Raw genomic sequence first — 18,559 nt, forward strand, 5'->3', positions numbered from 1 at the left:
GGGGCAGGCGGAGCGGCTACCTGAATGGGGAGGGGGGCAGACGGCGCGGAGCGCAGCGGCGGCGGGAGCGGCGTCGAGTGTCTCCGGGCGCCCGTCTGTGGCCAGGCAGCCAAGGACAGCCTTGCAGCCAGTCAGCTCATCGCCGGCGGCCGGGCAGCCAACCATGCTCAACTTCGGCGGCGCTTCTCTCCAGCAGGCTACGGTAAGTCACCTGGGGATGCCCCAAGCCCTTCTCTTGCCTCCCTGCGTCCGGGGAGACCCCCGAGCCCCTGACATCAGCCTCGCCTGAGGACAGAGGTTGCAGGGGAGTCGTGGAAGAGGAAGAGGGGCTTCCCGCCTGCAGACTGGGCATTGGTGACGGCGTGTGTGTAGCGGAGCGGGGGACGGGAGGGGTTTCTGGAGAAGCAGGCTGGGAGCTAGAGACGAAGTGAGAGAGGGTCTCGCTCGAGGTGTAAGGAGGGGAAGGGAACAGCTCCGCTGGGAGACTGGAAGCAGGTGAGGGGGGTGGGATGACTGGAGGGGCGGGAAGAGTGAGGAGACTGGGGTTGGGGGGCTGGCTGCCCTGTCAGCGAGACTAGGAGGCGTGGAAGTACCGGAGAGGGGGATAAGGGGGCCACCTTGCACCTGGCGCCGGGGGGAAGAGATGCCTCCGTCTGGATAAGGAACGCGCCCCAGGCTGGGAGGGGGCTGCTCTAGGGCATGTGAGGGATGGGGAGTCCACCGGAGAGGAGAGGGGGACTCCCCATCTCGGGGGGTCTTGAACGGAGGCTTGCAGGACTGGGGCTACCCAGCAGATAGCGGGGGTGCTGTGGGGAGGGGCGCCCGGCGTGGGTGCAAGGGGATGGCACGCGGGCCCGGGGAGTTTACCCCACCCCAGACGTCTGGAGGGGACTCCCTTATCTCCGGAACAGGCAGGCAGGTGGCCTCCTCCAGAGGACGCCTTGGCGGGGGGAGGGGGCCTCGGAGCCGCCTTGGCGACAGTAGATGGAAGGGATGGGAAGCGGGACCCCAGCATCGGGGTGGGGAAGGTGGGCGGGGGGAGCCGGGGCTGCGAGACGCGGGGGCAGCGCTCCGAGGCGGGAGCCGCCGGCCGTGGGGCCGCGCGCCTGGAACTGGGCCTGTTGGGGGCTGCACGTCTGGGAACTCGTGGAGATGCTGGGCTCGGCGCGGGGGTGTTGGGGGGGCCAGAGCTGCCGGAAACCGTGGGGACGCGGGGGGCGCCGCGTCTTCGGGGCGAGTCGGGGTGGTCTGAGATCCCGTGGGCGGCGTGGGCGGGAAGCGCCGAGGGCTCGGCCGGGTCCCCGGGGGCTGCGGCCGGAGGAGGGCGGGGGCCGGGTTTCCGCGGGGACCTGGCTCCTCCTCCGGCAGCTGAGGCGGAGGCCGGGGGGTGGGCCGGGAACGGATGCGCCGGGGGAGCTTCTCGTCCCCGAGTGACCCAGCCCGAGCCTCCGCCAGGGCGGGAGCGAGGCCCGGCCCCGCAGTCGGTTCCTAAGGGAACGGTGGGGAGCTGGAAGGGGCGGGCGCGCCGGGAGCCGGGCGCCCGCGGCCCCGCCTCTCCCCGCAGGCCCAGGCGCGCACGGCCGGGCGGTTGGCGGCGGCGCCCGCGGCCCCTCCCCCGGGCCGTCGCGAGGGCGGGGGCCCCGCGGGCTCAGGAAGTAGGTGAAAGGTGACGGCGCGGCAATTCCCAGTTCACGTTTCCTGCGCCGCCCGGAGCAGCCGCTGATCACGCTTTGTTCACATGCCTCGCCCCCCGCCTCCTCCTCCGCGCCCCCGCCCTCCGCCGCCCAGCCAATCCCAGCTCGGGCCGCCCGGCTGGCTGGCCAATGACGGGGGCAGGGACGCGGGGACGTGCGAGCGGGCGAGGAATGTTCCCAGTGACTCACCCGCGAGCCTCATTGAGGTTAGGGCGGCCCCATCCGTCTGTCCCCGCCAGCGAGGATCTCCCCCGCCGCCCACCCCCGCCCCTTGTCTGCTTCCCTCCCCCACCCCCCGGCCCACGCCCTCGCCTCCGCCCGCGCTTCCCTTTCCTGCCTCCCTCGCGCCCCACTCCTTTTCCTCTCCCCTCCCGGCTTCTCTTCCTGCTCTTCCCAGCGCATACTCTTTCTCTCCTGCCTAGCCTTTTCTCTTTTTTTTTCCCTTTTGCGCTGGCGTCTTGAGGCTTTTACACATACATGCGCTGTCCGTTGCAGCTTACGTAAAAGGCGCGCGATTATGCAATTGCATTGTTAGCTATATTTCAAGAGTGGTAATAGCTTCTTAAAGGTTTCTACACGAAGGGTTTTAAAACAAGAGTTGAGAACAATTCCTAGCAATGTAAAGAATATTTTTCGGTGTTTTTACACAGTCTCTACTTAAACCAAAAAATGGGGTCACGTTAATGGAAAATTGAAGAGATGGAGGGCGGTAACCTAAGCAACTTCAGTATGAAGCATTAATATCTGATGGGAGGAGTTGTTCAAATAAATACAAAGCATGTGCTGTTATTTCTATCATGGAGCAGTTCTTTAAACAGTTAAAATAAGATTCTATTTTGACTATTGCAGATTCCTTACAGAGTTATTTTTGCAAATTTTGGTCAAATAATAAATTTTCTGATTTTGTGTGTGTGTGTGTGTTATTGGATCAGCTGGTCATAGACTCCTGTTGCAGTTGGCTACTCTGGAAAGAACATAAAATGTTTTTTTTTACAAGTCAAGCAGTTCTCTTTTGAATGACAAGTGCATTGTTACCTTTAACCTTAGGTCCCCTTGATAGTAATAAGTTCCTTGCAAGGTTATCCATGTTCAAGCCTAAATTTGAGAGGAAGAATGGAAAAGATTTTTTCACTACTACTATGAGAAGAATTTTTATCTTGAAAAGCTGTGTAGATTGTAAAAAAAAAAAAGCACATTACTCTGAGTGTCATGTGGATGACAAACAGTATGCTTATAACATGAGTCTTTTGTATTTATAGGAGGAAAGAATGGAAATGATCTGTGAAAGATCAAAAGAGAGTGTGTATTCCTGGAACAAAACTGCAGAGAAAAGTGACTTTGAAGCTGTAGAAGCACTTATATCAATGAGTTGCAGTTGGAAGTCTGATTTTAAGAAATACATTGAAAACAGACCCGTCACTCCAGTGTCTGATACATCAGAGGAAGAGAATCTACTTCCTGGTACACCTGATTTTCATACCACAATCCCAGCATTTGTAAGTATTGTTGTTTCAAAGATGAATGTAAATGATAATGCCTCTTACAGTTTATATCATGACCTGGACCGTTCTTCACGCTGTTGACTGTATTTCTCTTCTCTGTAGTGTTTGACTCCACCTTACAGTCCCTCTGACTTTGAACCTTCTCAAGTGTCAAATCTGATGGCACCAACGCCACCTACTGGACACTTCAAATCATTGTCAGATCCTGCCAAGCCTCACATTGCTGCTGTACCTTTCAAAGAGGAGAAGAACCCTGTACCTGCCCCCAAACTCCCCAAGGCTCAGGCAACCAGTGTGATTCGTCATACAGCTGATGCCCAGCTGTGTAACCACCGATCTTGCCCCGTGAAAGCAGCCAGCATCCTCAACTATCAGGACAATTCATTTCGGAAAAGAACCCACCTGAACCCTGAGGCTGCAAGAAAAAATATACCTTGTGCCGCTGTGTCACCAAACAGGTCCAAACGTGAGAGAGACACAGAGGCAGATGTCGAAGAGAAACCGAGCCCCGCTGCACTTTATGACTTTCCCATGCCTTCCTCAGAGACCGTCATCTGCCGACCTCAGCCGGCCCCCGCGTCCCCACAGAAGTCGGTCTTGGTCTCTCCACCCGCAGTGTCCACAGCGGGAGTGCCCCCTGTGCCGGTCATCTGCCAGATGGTTCCCCTCCCTGCACACAACCCCGTCGTGACGACAGTCGTCCCCAGCACGCCGCCCAGTCAGCCGCCAGCTGTCTGCCCACCTGTCGTATTCATGGGCACTCAGGTGCCCAAGGGCGCTGTCATGTTTGTGGTGCCCCAGCCGGTCGTTCAGAACCCAAAGCCTCCGGTGGTGAGCCCAAATGGCACCAGACTCTCTCCCATTGCCCCTGCCCCCGGGTTTTCCCCTTCCTCAGCGAAAGTCACTCCTCAGATTGACTCATCGAGGATAAGAAGTCACATCTGTAGCCACCCAGGATGCGGCAAGACCTACTTTAAAAGTTCTCATCTGAAGGCCCACATGAGAACGCATACAGGTACCAGCCATTTCTTACTTAGGTCTGAGAAATTTGGGTGATGTTTTTTTGACAGTGATCACAAATGTAAACCAGGGATGTTAAGAGAGAACTGGCCCTATCAGCCAATTCAGTGGGTGGTATTCACCAGTGCGTGGTCTTCTGAAAGATTTCATTAAGGTGTTTTTGGTTTAATTTCTCAAATGATGATTCTTTAAAGAACAAAGTGTCTTTAAGCTTTAAATACAATTAAATACATAAAGGACCATGACTTAATAAATGCATAGTAATAAAGATAGGACCTTTTTTTTGTTTCAGGAGAAAAACCTTTTAGCTGTAGCTGGAAAGGTTGTGAAAGGAGGTTTGCCCGTTCAGATGAACTGTCCAGACACCGACGAACCCACACAGGTGAGAAGAAGTTCGCCTGTCCCATGTGTGACCGGCGGTTCATGAGGAGCGACCATTTGACCAAACACGCCCGTCGCCACCTGTCAGCCAAGAAGCTACCGAACTGGCAGATGGAAGTGAGCAAGTTAAATGACATTACCCTACCTCCAACCCCAGCTCCCACGCAGTAATAGACGGATGGTGAAGAATCAGACTAACTTTAACTTTGGTCACAGCCAGAAGCCAGTGGTGATAGAAAAATGCTTCCACTGCAGGTGTGTGGCACTCCAGTGTGGGCCACAAGCAGAAGCCCCACGGCCTGGGGAGAAGGCCCAGCCTGGGTTAGACAGTCAGAAGTGCTGCGGCCACAGGCAGGTCACCGAGTGGCAGGACTTGTTTCTTACCACATAAGAGAGAGAAGAAAGCTTTTATTCAGTATTTTTTGAAGGTTTCAGGTGAGGTCACCCCAACCACCGGTAGCACAGATTTTAAATATGTGTGCACAATTTGTTGTTTCACTTTCACCGTTTATACTTGAGACCAACTTTTCAATGTGATTCTTCAAAAGCACTGGTTTCAAGAGTGTAGAGACTGGAAAACATTACGGTACAGAGATGAAGATGTAAAATTGGTTTTGTATCATCACAAATATTATTATCCTTTCCTAGAGTTACCTTGTTTACTATTCTTAGTCTTTCCATTCAACTTGTGGACGTAGTTGTTAAATATATCTAGGAGTAGCATTTTTACACTAGTTGCCGATGTTTGAAATTGAGCAACTGTATATTGCTGAAGAGGTCCCAAAGAATTGGAATCCTCATTAATTTAATTGCTTTGAAATGTAGCTTCAATTTTTTCTTGCATTTTTGTTTTAAAAGTTCAACAAATGACTATTACTAGGTATTTTATTATGCTTTGAATCTTAGTTGGTTGCAGTTTCTTGTATAGATTTGAAAATTGTATACCAATGTGTTTTCCATAGACTCTAAAATACACTGCACTTTGTTTAGAAAAAAAAAATTGAAGATGAAAACATATTGTAAAGAAGGGATATTAAGGATTTTAGATAACTCCTTGAAAAAGATGGCTGAGGTCATCAGTAAAGTACCCTTATGTTATGAGGATATAACATGTGCTTTATTGAATTAGAAAGTTAGTGACCATTATTCACAAATGGATAAATGTCCTGTTAATTTATAGAAGTTTTTTGGGGGAGAGGGGAGAATGTGGAACAAGATAGGTAGAAAAATAGAACATTCACTTTTGTTAACAGTATTTCTGTTATATTCTGTTGTGTAGTGGATGATATACACAGTGGTAAAACAAAAGTTAATTGTTGAAAATATGTAGTGAAAAATGTCACTATGTCTTTCCATTTAACATTTTTCTCTATATTGGGTATAGATTTCTGCCATCAAAACTTTGGACCCTTGGAAAACAAAAAAGAACTTTTAATTAAAATCCTTGTGATTTACAGTTTGCACAATATTTCTTTTGTTGTACTTTATATCTTGTTTACAATAAAGAATTTCCTTTGGTATATATAATTGCTTGATTGTATTTGTTGAAAACTATTTTCACTTTAACCTTGATGTTGATCACTGTGGTGCTAAGATTTACGGTTAATTTCTCTTAAGAACCTCATTCAAAATTGAGGTTTTTGAATGCAAGAGTTTATCTTTCACATGAGTAATCAAATTGGCGAGTATGCAGAGCAAGGACAGGGACGTCCTGATGGTCAAAAGGTTAGGATAGGACTTGGCACTCCTTGCCAAGGTCCTGGGTTGGGGAGCTAAGATCCTGCAAGCCACCTGAGGTGGCCAAAATAATGATAAAATCTAATTTTAAAGATATCTACTATATATTTGTTGATAATATGTGAGCCTCCCTTTTCTAAGAAAGCATTCGTAATTTTTAAACATTTTTGTACATTTTGGTGATTTGGGGTTGAAGTATAGCCCCAGCTTTCTGTAAAACCTTAAGTGGCACTGAATTAGAGAACACCACAGTGAGTAATTACAAGTTATGAGACTGCTGTAAAATGAAAAGGCTGACCTATTAAATAGAGAGTAAATTACTTACCTCTAGAAGTTAAACTCAGACCATTAAGTGAGAGCTTAAATGCAATAAGCATACCAGCACTTAAGCTGCATGAAAGCTAATACACCTCTGAAGAGATGTGCTCACTAGTCACTCATGAGTACAACTAGGAGACATAAATGCCACTTGGTGTGTGGTGTGTAATTTTGGAGATTAGTACTTTAATTTGCTCTGAGATCACCTTGTCATGAGACATCATCTTCCGTGGTGTTCAACTTACTGGTTGACCTGGTCCGGCTTGCTGCTGAGTGCCATGGCGAGGGGCAGTGTGCTCATTTGGCACCAACTGTAGGAGAGGCATCCTGAGCCCTCCAGGCACCTGCTGGTGCTTTTCCAGGAAACTTACACCAACTAAGCACAGCACAGCTGCCGGGGGTGGGGGGGTGGGGGGGGGGGGGGGGCGGGCCTTGCCATTGTGCAGTGTCTTTTGTTGGGACCTGCACCATCCTAATCCCTGAAGTTTATCAGAGTGGCAGGTCTTCAAAGTGGGAAGAGAGGGAGAGGGCTGAAGTATTCTCTGCCTGACCCAAAGCCAGTCCGTGGTAATGACAAAGCCAGTGGAACTGGGCCACCCACTGCTATGTTCTGCCCAATCCTGGTTGACACCTGACACTTTCCCTTAGAAATATTGTAAATCAGATTATTTGAATAAAGTATTTGAGTTCAATGTTGAGACAGACTCCGATCTTGATGCAAAAGTTGCCCCCAAACAAGTGCCATTTGTAGCATGTTATAATAATGTGGTATTAAGAGTAGCTTTGTGCTGTACTTAGTCACTCAGTCGTGCTTGACTCTGTGACCCCATGGGCAGTAGCCCGCCAGGCTCCTCTGTCCATGGGGATTCTCCAGGCAAGAATAGTGGAGTGGGTTGCCATGCCCTCCTCCAGGGGATCTTCCTAACCCAGGAATCGAACGCAGGTCTCCCACATTGTAGGCAGATTCTTTACTGTCTAAGCCATCAGGGAAGACCAGTATAGCTTTCAGTTCAGTTTAGTTCAGTCGCTCAGTTGTGTCCAACTCTTTGCAACCCCATGAACCACAAAACACCAGGCCTTCCTGTCCATCACCAAGTCCCGGAGTTCACCCAAACTCATGTCCATCAAGTCAGTGATGCCATCCAACTATCTCATCCTCTGTAGTCCCCTTCTCCTCCTGCTATCAGTCTTTCCCAGCATCAGGGTCTTTTTCCAATGAGTCAGCTCTTCACATCAGGTGGCCAAAGTATTGGAGTTTCAGCTTCAACATCAGTCCTTCCAATGAACACCCAGGACTGATCTCCTTTAGGATGGACTGGTTGGAGCTCCTTGCAGTCCAAGGGACTCTCCAGAGTCTCCTCCAACACCATAGTTCAAAAGCATCAATTCTTCGACGCTCAGCTTTCTTTATAGTCCAACTCACATCCATACATGACCACTAGAAAAATCATAATCTTGACTAGACGGACCTTTGTTGGCAAAGTAATGTCTCTGCTTTTTAATATGCTGTCTAGGTTGGTCATAACTTTCCTTCCAAGAAGTAAGTGTCTTTTAATTTCATAGCTGCAATCACCATCTGCAGTGATTTTAGAGCCCCCCAAAATAAAGTCAGCCACTGTTTCCACTGTTTCTCCATCTATTTGCCATGAAGTGATGGGACCGGATACCTTGATCTTACTTTTCTGAATGTTGAGCTTTAAGCCAACTTTTTCACTCTCCTCTTTCCTTTTCATTAAGAGGCTCTTCAGTTCTTCACTTTGTGCCATAAGGGCGGTGTCATCTGCATATCTGAGGTTATTGATATTTCTCCCAGCAACCTTGATTCCAGCTTGTGCTTCATCCAGCCCAGTGTTTCTCATGATGTACTCTGCATAGAAGTTAAATAAGCAGGGTGACAATATACAGCCCTGACAAACTCCTTTTCCTATTTCGAACCAGTCTGTTGTTCCATGTCCAGTTCTACCTGTTGCTTCCTGACCTGCATACAGGTTTCTCAAGAGGCAGCTGGTCCGGTATTCCCATCTCTTTTACAATTTTCCACGGTTTATTGTGATCCACAGTCAAAGGCTTTGGCATAGTCAATAAAGCAGAAATAGATGTTTTCTGGAACTCTCTTCCTTTTTCGATGATCCAGTGGATGTTGGCAATTTGATCTCTGGTTCCTCTGCCTTTTCTAAAACCAGCTTGAACATCAGGAAGTTCATGGTTCATGTATTGCTGAAGCCTGGTTTGGAGAATTTTGAGCATTACTTTGCTAGCGTGTGAGATGAGTGCAATTGTGAGGTAGTTTGAGTATTCTTTGGCATTGCCTGTTTTTGGGATTGGAATGAAAACAGACCTTTTCCAGTCCTGTGGCCACTGCTGAGTTTTCCAAATTTGCTGGCATATTGAGTGCAGCACTTTCACAGCATCATCTTTTAGGATTTGAAATAGTTCAACTGGAATTCCACCATCTCTACTAGCTTTGTTCGTAGTGATGCTTTCTAAGGCCCACTTGACTTCACATTCCAGGATGTCTGGCGTGATTATCTGAGTCGTGAAGATCTTTTTTGTACAGTTCTTCTGTATATTCTTGCCACCTCTTCTTAATACCTTCTGCTTCTGTTAGGTCCATACCATTTCTAGTCCTTTATCAAGCCCATCTTTGCATGAGATGTTCCCTTGGTATCTCTAATTTTTTTGAGGAGATCTCTAGTCTTTCCCATTCTGTTCTTTTCCTCTATTTCTTTGCATTGATCGCTGAGGAAGGCTTTCTTATCTCTCCTTGCTATTCTTTGGAACTCTGCATTCAAATGGGTATATCTTTCCTTTTCTCCTTTGCTTTGCGCTTCTCTTCCCTTCACAGCTATTTTTAAGGCCTCCCCAGACAGCCATCTTGTCTTTTTGCATTTCTTTTTCTTGGGGATGGTCTTGATCCCTGTGTAGCTTTCGTGTGTCATATTTGGCTGTTTCCTGTCTGATTTATATACTGAGTTGAACTATTTGAAATTGCTGGTATTCAAGTCTCTTAACAGTTAATTCTTTTCATTTTTTGAAAAACATGGGTGCGCCGAGTCTTGGTTGCTGCTGGAGGGTTTTTTCTAGTTGTGAGCGGGTGACACTCTGTGGTTGTGCTCTGTAGTTGGACATGACCGAGCCTGCACATGCACACACTGATAATACTATCTTCATTATGTGACTCTACTGTTCCAACTTTGGCCCATATTAGCTCTTTCAATATTCAACCATTTCTGATTGACAAAGATGGAAATTTCATACAGTTCAACATATCATTTCTCATGGGAGTGAGAGCCGTTTGGTGTTGGTAATTAGACTTTAAAATGTTTTTCTCTACATGCATTGCTACTACCCCATCTAATCCACCCTCTCTCACTTGGATGACTGCAGTGGCCCCTAAGTGTTCTCTCTGCCTCTGGTCTGGTCTTGTCACCATCTCATCTCCTCACCACAGTCTTTTGAAAATGCAAACCTGACCACATCACTTCCTTGTTTAAAAATGCTTTAAACCCTTCCCAGTGCTCTCAAGATGAAGTCTAGATTTCCTAACACAGTCTAGAACAGTGCTGTTGGAGAGAAATAGAAAGTAAGCCACCTAGGGAATTTGAAATTTTCTAGTAGCCACATCAGAAAAGTTAAAACAGAAAAAAATCAAATAGTTTTATTTAACCCATAATATTATCACTTCAGCACACAATTAATACAAAACTGTTGAGATACATCTTTTTTTTTAAATCCTAATGTTTGAAATCCAGCTTACAGCACCTCTCAACTGGGACTCACCACACTTCAAGTGTCCCGAGCAGACCTAGAGGACCCCTCAGCCTTCAGCCTCTTCCAGCCTCCCACTCCAGTCCCACCTATTCTTTACATCATGTCCAAGCTCCATCACATACTCTGCTTTTTCTGCTGGGAATGTTTGCCGGCCCTTTTACCTTGACATTTCTGCTATCATGATAATCGTTACCCTTTACTGAAACTGCTTACTGTTAGTAAAACTCCTCGGGCATAAGGACCCGTGGATCTTGCTCACTGCTGTATCACCAGCATGTACCACAATGCCAGACACACAGCAGGGGCTCACTAAACCCTATCAAACGAAATCAAGAAGTCTATGGGACTTCAGGGAAGGAGGACAATTAGGAAGTTTTTACAATGGCGTGCCGGATGCAGATGAAGATGATGGAAAGACTGCCTTTTAAAATTCTCATTCAATCTTTGCTGGTTCTGAAAGGATTATTCACTACACCTTCCAAACTCTAAAGTATCTCTTGATTGCATTTTTACCAGGCATAGAAGAAATCTGATCAAGGTGAACATATACAAGGACTCACCAAGGCCCTCTGAAACATGTGAGAGTGTCAGTCACTCAGTCGAGTCCCACTCTTTGTGATCCCATGGACTGTAGCCTGCCAGGCTCCTCTGTCCATGGAATTCTCCAGGCGAGAATACTGGAGTGGGTAGCCATTCCTTTCTCCAGGGGATCTTCCCGACCCAGGTACTGAACCTAGGTCTCCTGCACTGCAGGCAGATTCTTTACCATCTGAGCCAGGAGGGAAGCCTCCGAGGCTCCCTAGTTGTTGTTACCGTTGTTGTTTAGTCGCTCAGTCGTGTCCTACTCTTTGCGACCCCATGGACTGCAGCACACCAGGCCTCCCTGTCCTCACTATCTCCCGGAGTTTGCCTAAGATCATGTCCATCGAGTCGGTGATATCCAACCATCTCATCCTCTGCCGCCCCCTTCTCCTTTTGCCTTCTGTCTTTCCCAGCATCAGGCTCTTCTCCAGTGGCCCTTTATGTGAGTCTAATTCCTCGGCCTGGAATGGCTGGGATGTGTGGCCTCAGCTCAGCCCAGCCTTTCTCCTGGGAGGACATTCAGGATGGGGCAGGGACTTGAATGAGGACTTGCCTCAAGGGCTCCGGACAGTCAGCGACACCCCAGCACTAGGAGAAATGCTGGGAGATGACATCCAGGGACACTTTAAAGGTGGCCTTTCTTCCAGTGATGTCCAGCTGAAATATATATATATATATATATATATATATATATATGTATATATATTTTCCTGGTGCCTCTGGCTTGTTGTAAGTGGAAGGAATAAAGGTAAACAGGGCCACATAAATGAGATCTGTTGTTTTAAGCTTCCCCTGCCTCTTGACATCCTAATCCTGACAGAGATTTAGAAATTCCTGGCTCTCTGCTCAATGGACGCCCACACTTCCAATTTGACCTTGATTGGCCAGCTTGGTAGCTGGATGACAAAAGGGAGGAATACCCTCAAATATAAGAAAGTGACACCTAATCTTTCTTTGATTTCCTTGGAATGATTTAATATTTTTTAATTCCAAGTTTAGCCACTAGTCAATGGAGGCACTGCTTGGGTTCGGAAAAATCTGTATGGCCTACGAAGAAAATGAAAAGCTACGAAATAACATAAAGTGAAGTGTAGGTTGGGGTAAAAGCAGTTTTCTATTTCTGGGATTAGATTATCTGGACCTTGAATATCAGTTTCCAAAAGGCACCCTTTTAGTTTGAACAGATAAGTATTGAGTGTTTATTGGGGAATTCCCTGGAGGTCCAGCTAGGTTAGGACTCCACTCTTCCACTATAGGGGGCCCATATATGATCCTTGGTAGCAAGCCACAGGGTGTGGCCAAAAAAAAAAAAAAAGAGAGAGAAATCTGCATTGAGTGTTTATTACCCCAGGACAAAGTAAAACACTGGCCTTGGACAGGAAATGTCTCCTGGGACCGTGGAGCCCGTGTGCTCGTGGACGTGTACCATGCTGTCACTTCACTCATGTCCGACTCTTTGCGACCCCATGGACTGTAGCCCACCAGGCTCCTCTGTCCATGGGATTCCCCAGGCAAGAATGCTGGAGTGGGTTGCCTTTCCCTTCTCCAGGGGATCTTTCCCACCCAGGGATTGAAGCTGTGGCTCTTACGTCTCCTGCACTGGCAGGCAGGTTCTTTACTAGTAGGGCCCCCTAGGAAGCCCTGCGTGTTGGTATCAGCTCTGAACTGACTGTAACTGTGAGCTAAACAATTTGACTATTTCATGGCTCCGTTTCATTATCTAGAAAATGGGGATTATAATGCTTTTCTGACCTGCTTCCCAAAGCAGAATTAGATCTGAAAACAAAAAAAGAAGCCAACAGTTGCCAAGTGAACTACTCTAATACCAGTGGTGGGGATTGCATTATGCCACTCAGATCAGTCATTAAGACAGAAAAGGCCCCTAGAGGTTGGGCCGGAAATCTGATGTCGGTTACAAATGGTCATTAATGGGTTCCTGTTAGGGATGGAGGTCAAACTCCAAATGTTCACAAAATCGTTCACAGTTCTGGAGGTTAGAAGTCCAAGATCAACCTGTGGGCAGGGTTGATTTCTTCTGAGGCCCCTCTCCTGGGCTTGTAGAAGGCCCTCTTCTCCTTGGGTCTTCACATAGTCTTCCCTCTGCATCCTAATCTCCTCTCCTTTCAAGGACATCAGTCCTTAAATTAGAGCCCATTCCAGTGAGTTCACTTTACCTTAATTAGCTCTCTAAAGCACTGGAGAAGGAAATGGCAACCCACTCCAGTGTTCTTGCCTGGAGAATCCCAGGGACAGGGGAGCCTGGTGGGCTGCCGTCTATGGGGTCGCACAGAGTCAGACACGACTGAAGCGACTTAGCAGCAGCAGCAGCAGCAGCTCTCTAAAGACTCTATTGCCAAGTACAGTCACCTTCTGAGGTACTGGGGATTAAGACTTGCTGGTTGTGGATATAACCTGACTGCGACGCCTCCTTATATAATATCATTCATCACATCCATTCTATTCTTTGCCAGCTTGGTTCAAAATCACAGTGATTTTCAAACAGAAGGGGAACCTGGGTCCCCATCCCGGCAGTTCATCCAATATTTCAGGCTGTCTGCTTCTCAGGCATACGGTAGCAGTGCATTTCTCCCTTGTGGCAGGGGGGTATCAAGCAGTCAGGTCTGGTGAGTGGATTGGAATGGAAATGATATGCATTGATTCTGGTTCAGAGTTATTTGACTGCCAGTGTGAACCTCCAGCGCTCTCTTTCCTTCTACTATGGGAACCAGCGATATTCCAGCTAGTCAGCCTTAGCCCTGGAAACAGTATGACGAGGATCAGAGTAAGAACTTAACTTTGTAGTTTGAAGATATTGTGATTTGGGGGATAACCTTGACTTACCAGTATATGCTGACTGATATCATCACTTTTGTCTCCTGAAGCCGCTTTGCTCTAGGTGAATTTATTCACCTCCCTCTTACTTTTGAATATCATGTTAAGGGAGAGGACTTTAAAAGACAAAAAGACATGAGACAATTCTTCCCTTTTAACAATGTGTTAGTCGCTCAGTTGTGTCTGACTTTTGCGGCCCCATGGGCTGTAGCCCGCCAGGCTCCTCTGTCCATGGGATGCTCCAGGCAAGAATAGTGGGGTGAGTTTCCAGTCCCTTCTCCAAGGGATCTTCCTGGCCCAGGGATCGAACCCAGGTCTCCTGTATTGCAGGCAGACTCCTTACCCTCTGAGCCATCAGGGAAGGAGATGACAATGGGTACCTTATATGTACATAACCTAGAGGGGCTGTGTCCCAGGTCCTGCATCCTGAACAAGGAGGCTTTACTGCTTGGTAGTGCCTTTGTCATCTGTCTGGACAGAGACGCAAGCTGCCTCAGCCCTCTCCCTTCAAGTACCACCATCGTCTTGGCTGCACTGATGCTGTTGCTGCTAAGTTGCTTCAGTCGTGTCCAACTGTTAGCGACCCCATGGACTGCAGCCCACCAGGCTCCTCCATCCATGGGATTTTCCAGGCAAGAGTACTGGAGTGGGGTGCCATTGCCTTCTCCGGGCTACACTGATGGAGACCAAGCAAAGGTGATGAGCCACTGTGATGACGCTGCCTAAGATAAATCAGTAGACTTACTGAAAGTAATTCCTTAATTTTGAGAATTGCAAGTGCTTAATGTGGGTAAACTACCACTTTCACCTTAAGCATCACGTGTGTAGGAGGGAAGAATGACAACAGAGTCCTCTGGGAGGTGCTGAAGGAATCAGGGGAGGGTGGACAGGTACTTAGCAGCTCTAAGGAGTAGGAAAGAAAGGGCATAGGGCTGGTGAGGCTATGACAGATGCTCAGTTCAGTTCAGTTCAGTCGCTCAGTCGTGTCCGACTCTTTGCGACCCCATGAATCACAGCATGCCAGGCCTCCCTGTCCATCACCAGCTCCCGGAGTTCACTCAGACTCATGTCCATCGAGTCCGTGATGCCATCCAGCCATCTCATCCTCTGTCATCCCCTTCTCCTCCTGCCCCCAATCCCTCCCAGCATCAGAGTCTTTTCCAATGAGTCAACTCCTCGCATGAGGTGGCCAAAGTACTGGAGTTTCAGCTTTAGCATCATTCCTTCCAAAGAAATCCCGGGGCTGATCTCCTTTAGAATGGACTGGTTGGATCTCCTTGCAGTCCAAGGGACTCTCAAGAGTCTTCTCCAACACCACAGTTCAAAAACATCAATTCTTCGGCGCTCAGCCTTCTTCACAGTCCAACTCTCACATCCATACATGACTACTGGAAAAACCATAGCCTTGACTAGATGGACCTTAGTTGGCAAAGTAATGTCTCTGCTTTTGAATATGCTATCTAGGTTGGTCATAACTTTTCTTCCAAGGAGTAAGCGTCTTTTAATTTCATGGCTGCAGTCACCATCCGCAGTGATTTTGGAGCCCCCCAAAATAAAGTCTGACACCGTGTCTACTGTCTCCGCATCTATTTCCCATGGAGTGATGGGACTGGATGCCAATGTTGAGCTTTAAGCCAACTTTTTCAGTCTCTTCTTTCACTTTCATCAAGAGGCTTTTTAGTTCCTCTTCACTTTCTGCCATAAGGGTGGTGTCATCTGCATATCTGAGGTTATTGATATTTCTCCCAGAAATCTTGATTCCAGCTTGTGCTTCTTCCAGTCCAGAGTTTCTCATGATGTACTCTACATAGAAGTTAAATAAGCAGGGTGACAATATACAGCCTTGACGTACTCCTTTTCCTATTTGGAACCAGTCTGTTGTTCCATGTCCAGTTCTAACTGTTGCTTCCTGGCCTGCATACAGATTTCTCAAGAGGCAGGTCAGGTGGTCTGGTATTCCCATCTCTTGAAGAATTTTCCACAGTTTATTGTGATCCACACAGTCAAAGGCTTTGGCATAGTCAATAAAGCAGAAATGGATGTTTTTCTGGAACTCTCTTGTTTTTTCGATGATCCAGCGGATGTTGGCAATTTGATCTCTGGTTCCTCTGCCTTTTCTAAAACCAGCTTGAACATCAGGAAGTTCACGGTTCACGTATTGCTGAAGCCTGGTTTGGAGAATTTTGAGTATTACTTTACTAGCATGTGAGATGAGTGCAATTGTGCGATAGTTTGAGCATTCTTTGGCATTGTCTGTTTTTGGGATTGGAATGAAAACTGACCTTTTCCAGTCCTGTGGCCACTGCTGAGTTTTCCAAATTTGCTGGCATATTGAGTGCAGCACTTCCACAGCATCATCTTTCAGGATTTGAAATAGCTCTACTGGATTTCCATCACCTCTACTAACTTTGTTCATAGAGATGCTTCCTAAGGCCCACTTGACTTCACATTCCAAGATGTCTGGCTCTTAAATCTATTTCTCACTTCCACTGTATAATCATAAGGGATTTGATAGAGATCACAGATTGTGGTCCATTGGAGAAGGGAATGGCAAACCACTTCAGTATTCTTGCCTTGAGAACCCCTTGAACAGTATGAAAAGGCAAAATGATAGGATACTGAAAGAGGTACTCCCCAGGTCAATAGGTGCCCAATATGCTACTGGAGGTCAGTGGAGAAATAACTCCAGAAAGAATGAAGAGTTGGAGCCAAAGCAAAAACAATACCCAGCTGTGGATGTGACTGGTGATAGAAGCAAGGTCTGATACTTAAAGAGCAATATTGCATAGGAACCTGGAATGCCAGGTCCATGAATCAAGGCAAATTGGAAGTAGTCAAACAGGAGATGGCAAGAGTGAACGTCGACATTCTAGGAATCAGTGAACTAAAATGGACTGGAATGGGTGAATTTAACTCAGATGACCATTATATCTACTACTGCGGGCAAGAATCCCTCAGAAGAAATGGAGTAGCCATCATGGTCAATAGAAGAGTCCGAAATGCAGTACTTGGATGCAATCTCAAAAACGACAGAATGATCTCTGTTCGTTTCCAAGGCAAACCATTCAATATCACAGTAATCCAAGTCTATGCCCCAACAAGTAACACTGAAGAAGCTGAAGTTGAACGGTTCTATGAAGACCTACAAGACCTTTTAGAACTAACACCCAAAAAAGATGTCCCTTTCATTATAGGGGACTGGAATGCAAAAGTAGGAAGTCAAGAAACACCTGGAGTAACAGGCAAATTTGGCCTTGGAATACGGAATGAAGCAGGCCAAAAGCTAATACAGTTTTGCCAAGAACATGCACTGGTCATAGCAAACACCCTCTTCCAACAACACAAGAGAAGACTCTACACATGGACATCACCAGATGGCCAACACCAAAATCAGATTGATTATATTCTCTGCAGCAAAAGATGGAGAAGCTCTATACAGTCAACAAAAACAAGACCAGGAGCTGACTGTGGCTCAGATCATGAACTCCTTATTACCAAGTTCAGATTGAAATTGAAGAAAACAGGGAAAACCACTAGACCATTCAGGTATGACCTCAATCAAATCACAGATGCTCAAAGGGTAAAATGTTGATCTTTATTTTCAGAAGGTAGGGTAGTGTGGAGGCTACAAGCATCAGCTCTGGACTGTTGCTTTTCGAATCCTAGTTCCACCATATACTGGCCACATGACTTAAAGCAAGTTAGGGTTAAGCATGGGGATGAAATGAACTGGCATATATAAAGCACTAGGGAGTCTTCCCAGGTGGCTCAGATGGTAAAGAATCTGCCCACAGTACAGGAAACCTGGGTTTGATCCCTGATCTATGAAGATTCCCTGTAGAAGGAAATGACCACCCACTCCAGTATTCTTTCCTGGAGAAATCCATGGACAGAGGAGCCTGGCGGGCTACAGTCCATGGGGTTACAAAGAGTCAGACGTGACTGAGCGACTAGCACACACAGGAATGCCTGGTGCATCGTGAACATTTAAGTGTTTATGAGAGTGGTGATGTTTGCATTGCAGATGCCCCAGCCAAAAGGATCTTGTCTGGGTATAATGTTGATTTATTTAGGAATGCCGCCTTAAGGGACCAAAAAGGGGTTCTGATGAAAGGTGTCATAGGCAGTTTTTGGAATGACACCTATGTTCTGTGACCTTGCCAAGGTTCGACAAGATAGCCGAGTGCTTGACTGTCCCAAATGAGTTAAATCTGGCTGGTTTCTTCTCCCCAGACCTCTGGCTTGGGTGAAGAGGTCTTGGATCTTTTTTTTTTTTTTTTTCCCTGAACATGAATGTTTGAGGATTGTCTGTGTTTGTGTTCAGGCTTTCTTTGGCAGCTGTGAAGTAAATCCTTTTCAACGAGTGTCAGCGTGGCTGTGCTCAAACCACCCTGTGTTTCTTGGCCAGTGTTGCAGGCGCCCTGGGTGGCCTCCACAGTAGCCGCCAGTCACTGTAGGAGACGTGGTGCAAGAACTTGGCCCTGGCCCTGGATCCTCTCTTCTGGTTTGGCTGGTTTAACCCTGAATCTGCCCAGTGGCCATGTGTGGGATGAGGTTAACAGGGAGGAACTGCTTCAGGTCAGGCTGGTCCTCGGAGACTCAGCCTTGCCCCCGGCTAACCTACCAGAGGGATCCCAGGTCAACTGGAAGATCAAGGTGAGCCTTATGGTACCAATTCCTCTCCCTTCAGCTTGGAGAAGTTACAAACAAGCTATTGGGATT

At 47.3% G+C, this 18,559-nt stretch overlaps 1 protein-coding gene across 1 annotated transcript; it reads left to right on the forward strand.

Moving 5' to 3' along the window:
* Nucleotides 1-38: 38 nt before the first annotated feature.
* KLF10 (KLF transcription factor 10) lies at nucleotides 39-6,119 on the forward strand. The gene is made up of 4 exons (XM_027973155.2): nucleotides 39-202; nucleotides 2,954-3,190; nucleotides 3,299-4,211; nucleotides 4,509-6,119. Exons 1-4 carry the CDS (start codon nucleotides 164-166, stop codon nucleotides 4,766-4,768), a joined length of 1,449 nt encoding a protein of 482 aa, XP_027828956.2. The 5' UTR covers nucleotides 39-163; the 3' UTR covers nucleotides 4,769-6,119.
* Nucleotides 6,120-18,559: the final 12,440 nt, after the last annotated feature.

The sequence above is a fragment of the Ovis aries genome, chromosome 9 (genome assembly GCF_016772045.2).
Source record: "Ovis aries strain OAR_USU_Benz2616 breed Rambouillet chromosome 9, ARS-UI_Ramb_v3.0, whole genome shotgun sequence".
Lineage (NCBI taxonomy): Eukaryota > Metazoa > Chordata > Mammalia > Artiodactyla > Bovidae > Ovis > Ovis aries.

Excerpts from the sequence above, each read along its gene's own strand:
- KLF10 (XM_027973155.2), top strand. The coding sequence starts at position 164 with ATGCTCAACTTCGGCGGCGCTTCTCTCCAGCAGGCTACG. Across the intron at positions 203-2,953 it reads CTTCTCTCCAGCAGGCTACG|GAGGAAAGAATGGAAATGAT; the intron begins GTAAGTCACCTG and ends TTGTATTTATAG. Across the intron at positions 3,191-3,298 it reads ATACCACAATCCCAGCATTT|TGTTTGACTCCACCTTACAG; the intron begins GTAAGTATTGTT and ends TCTTCTCTGTAG.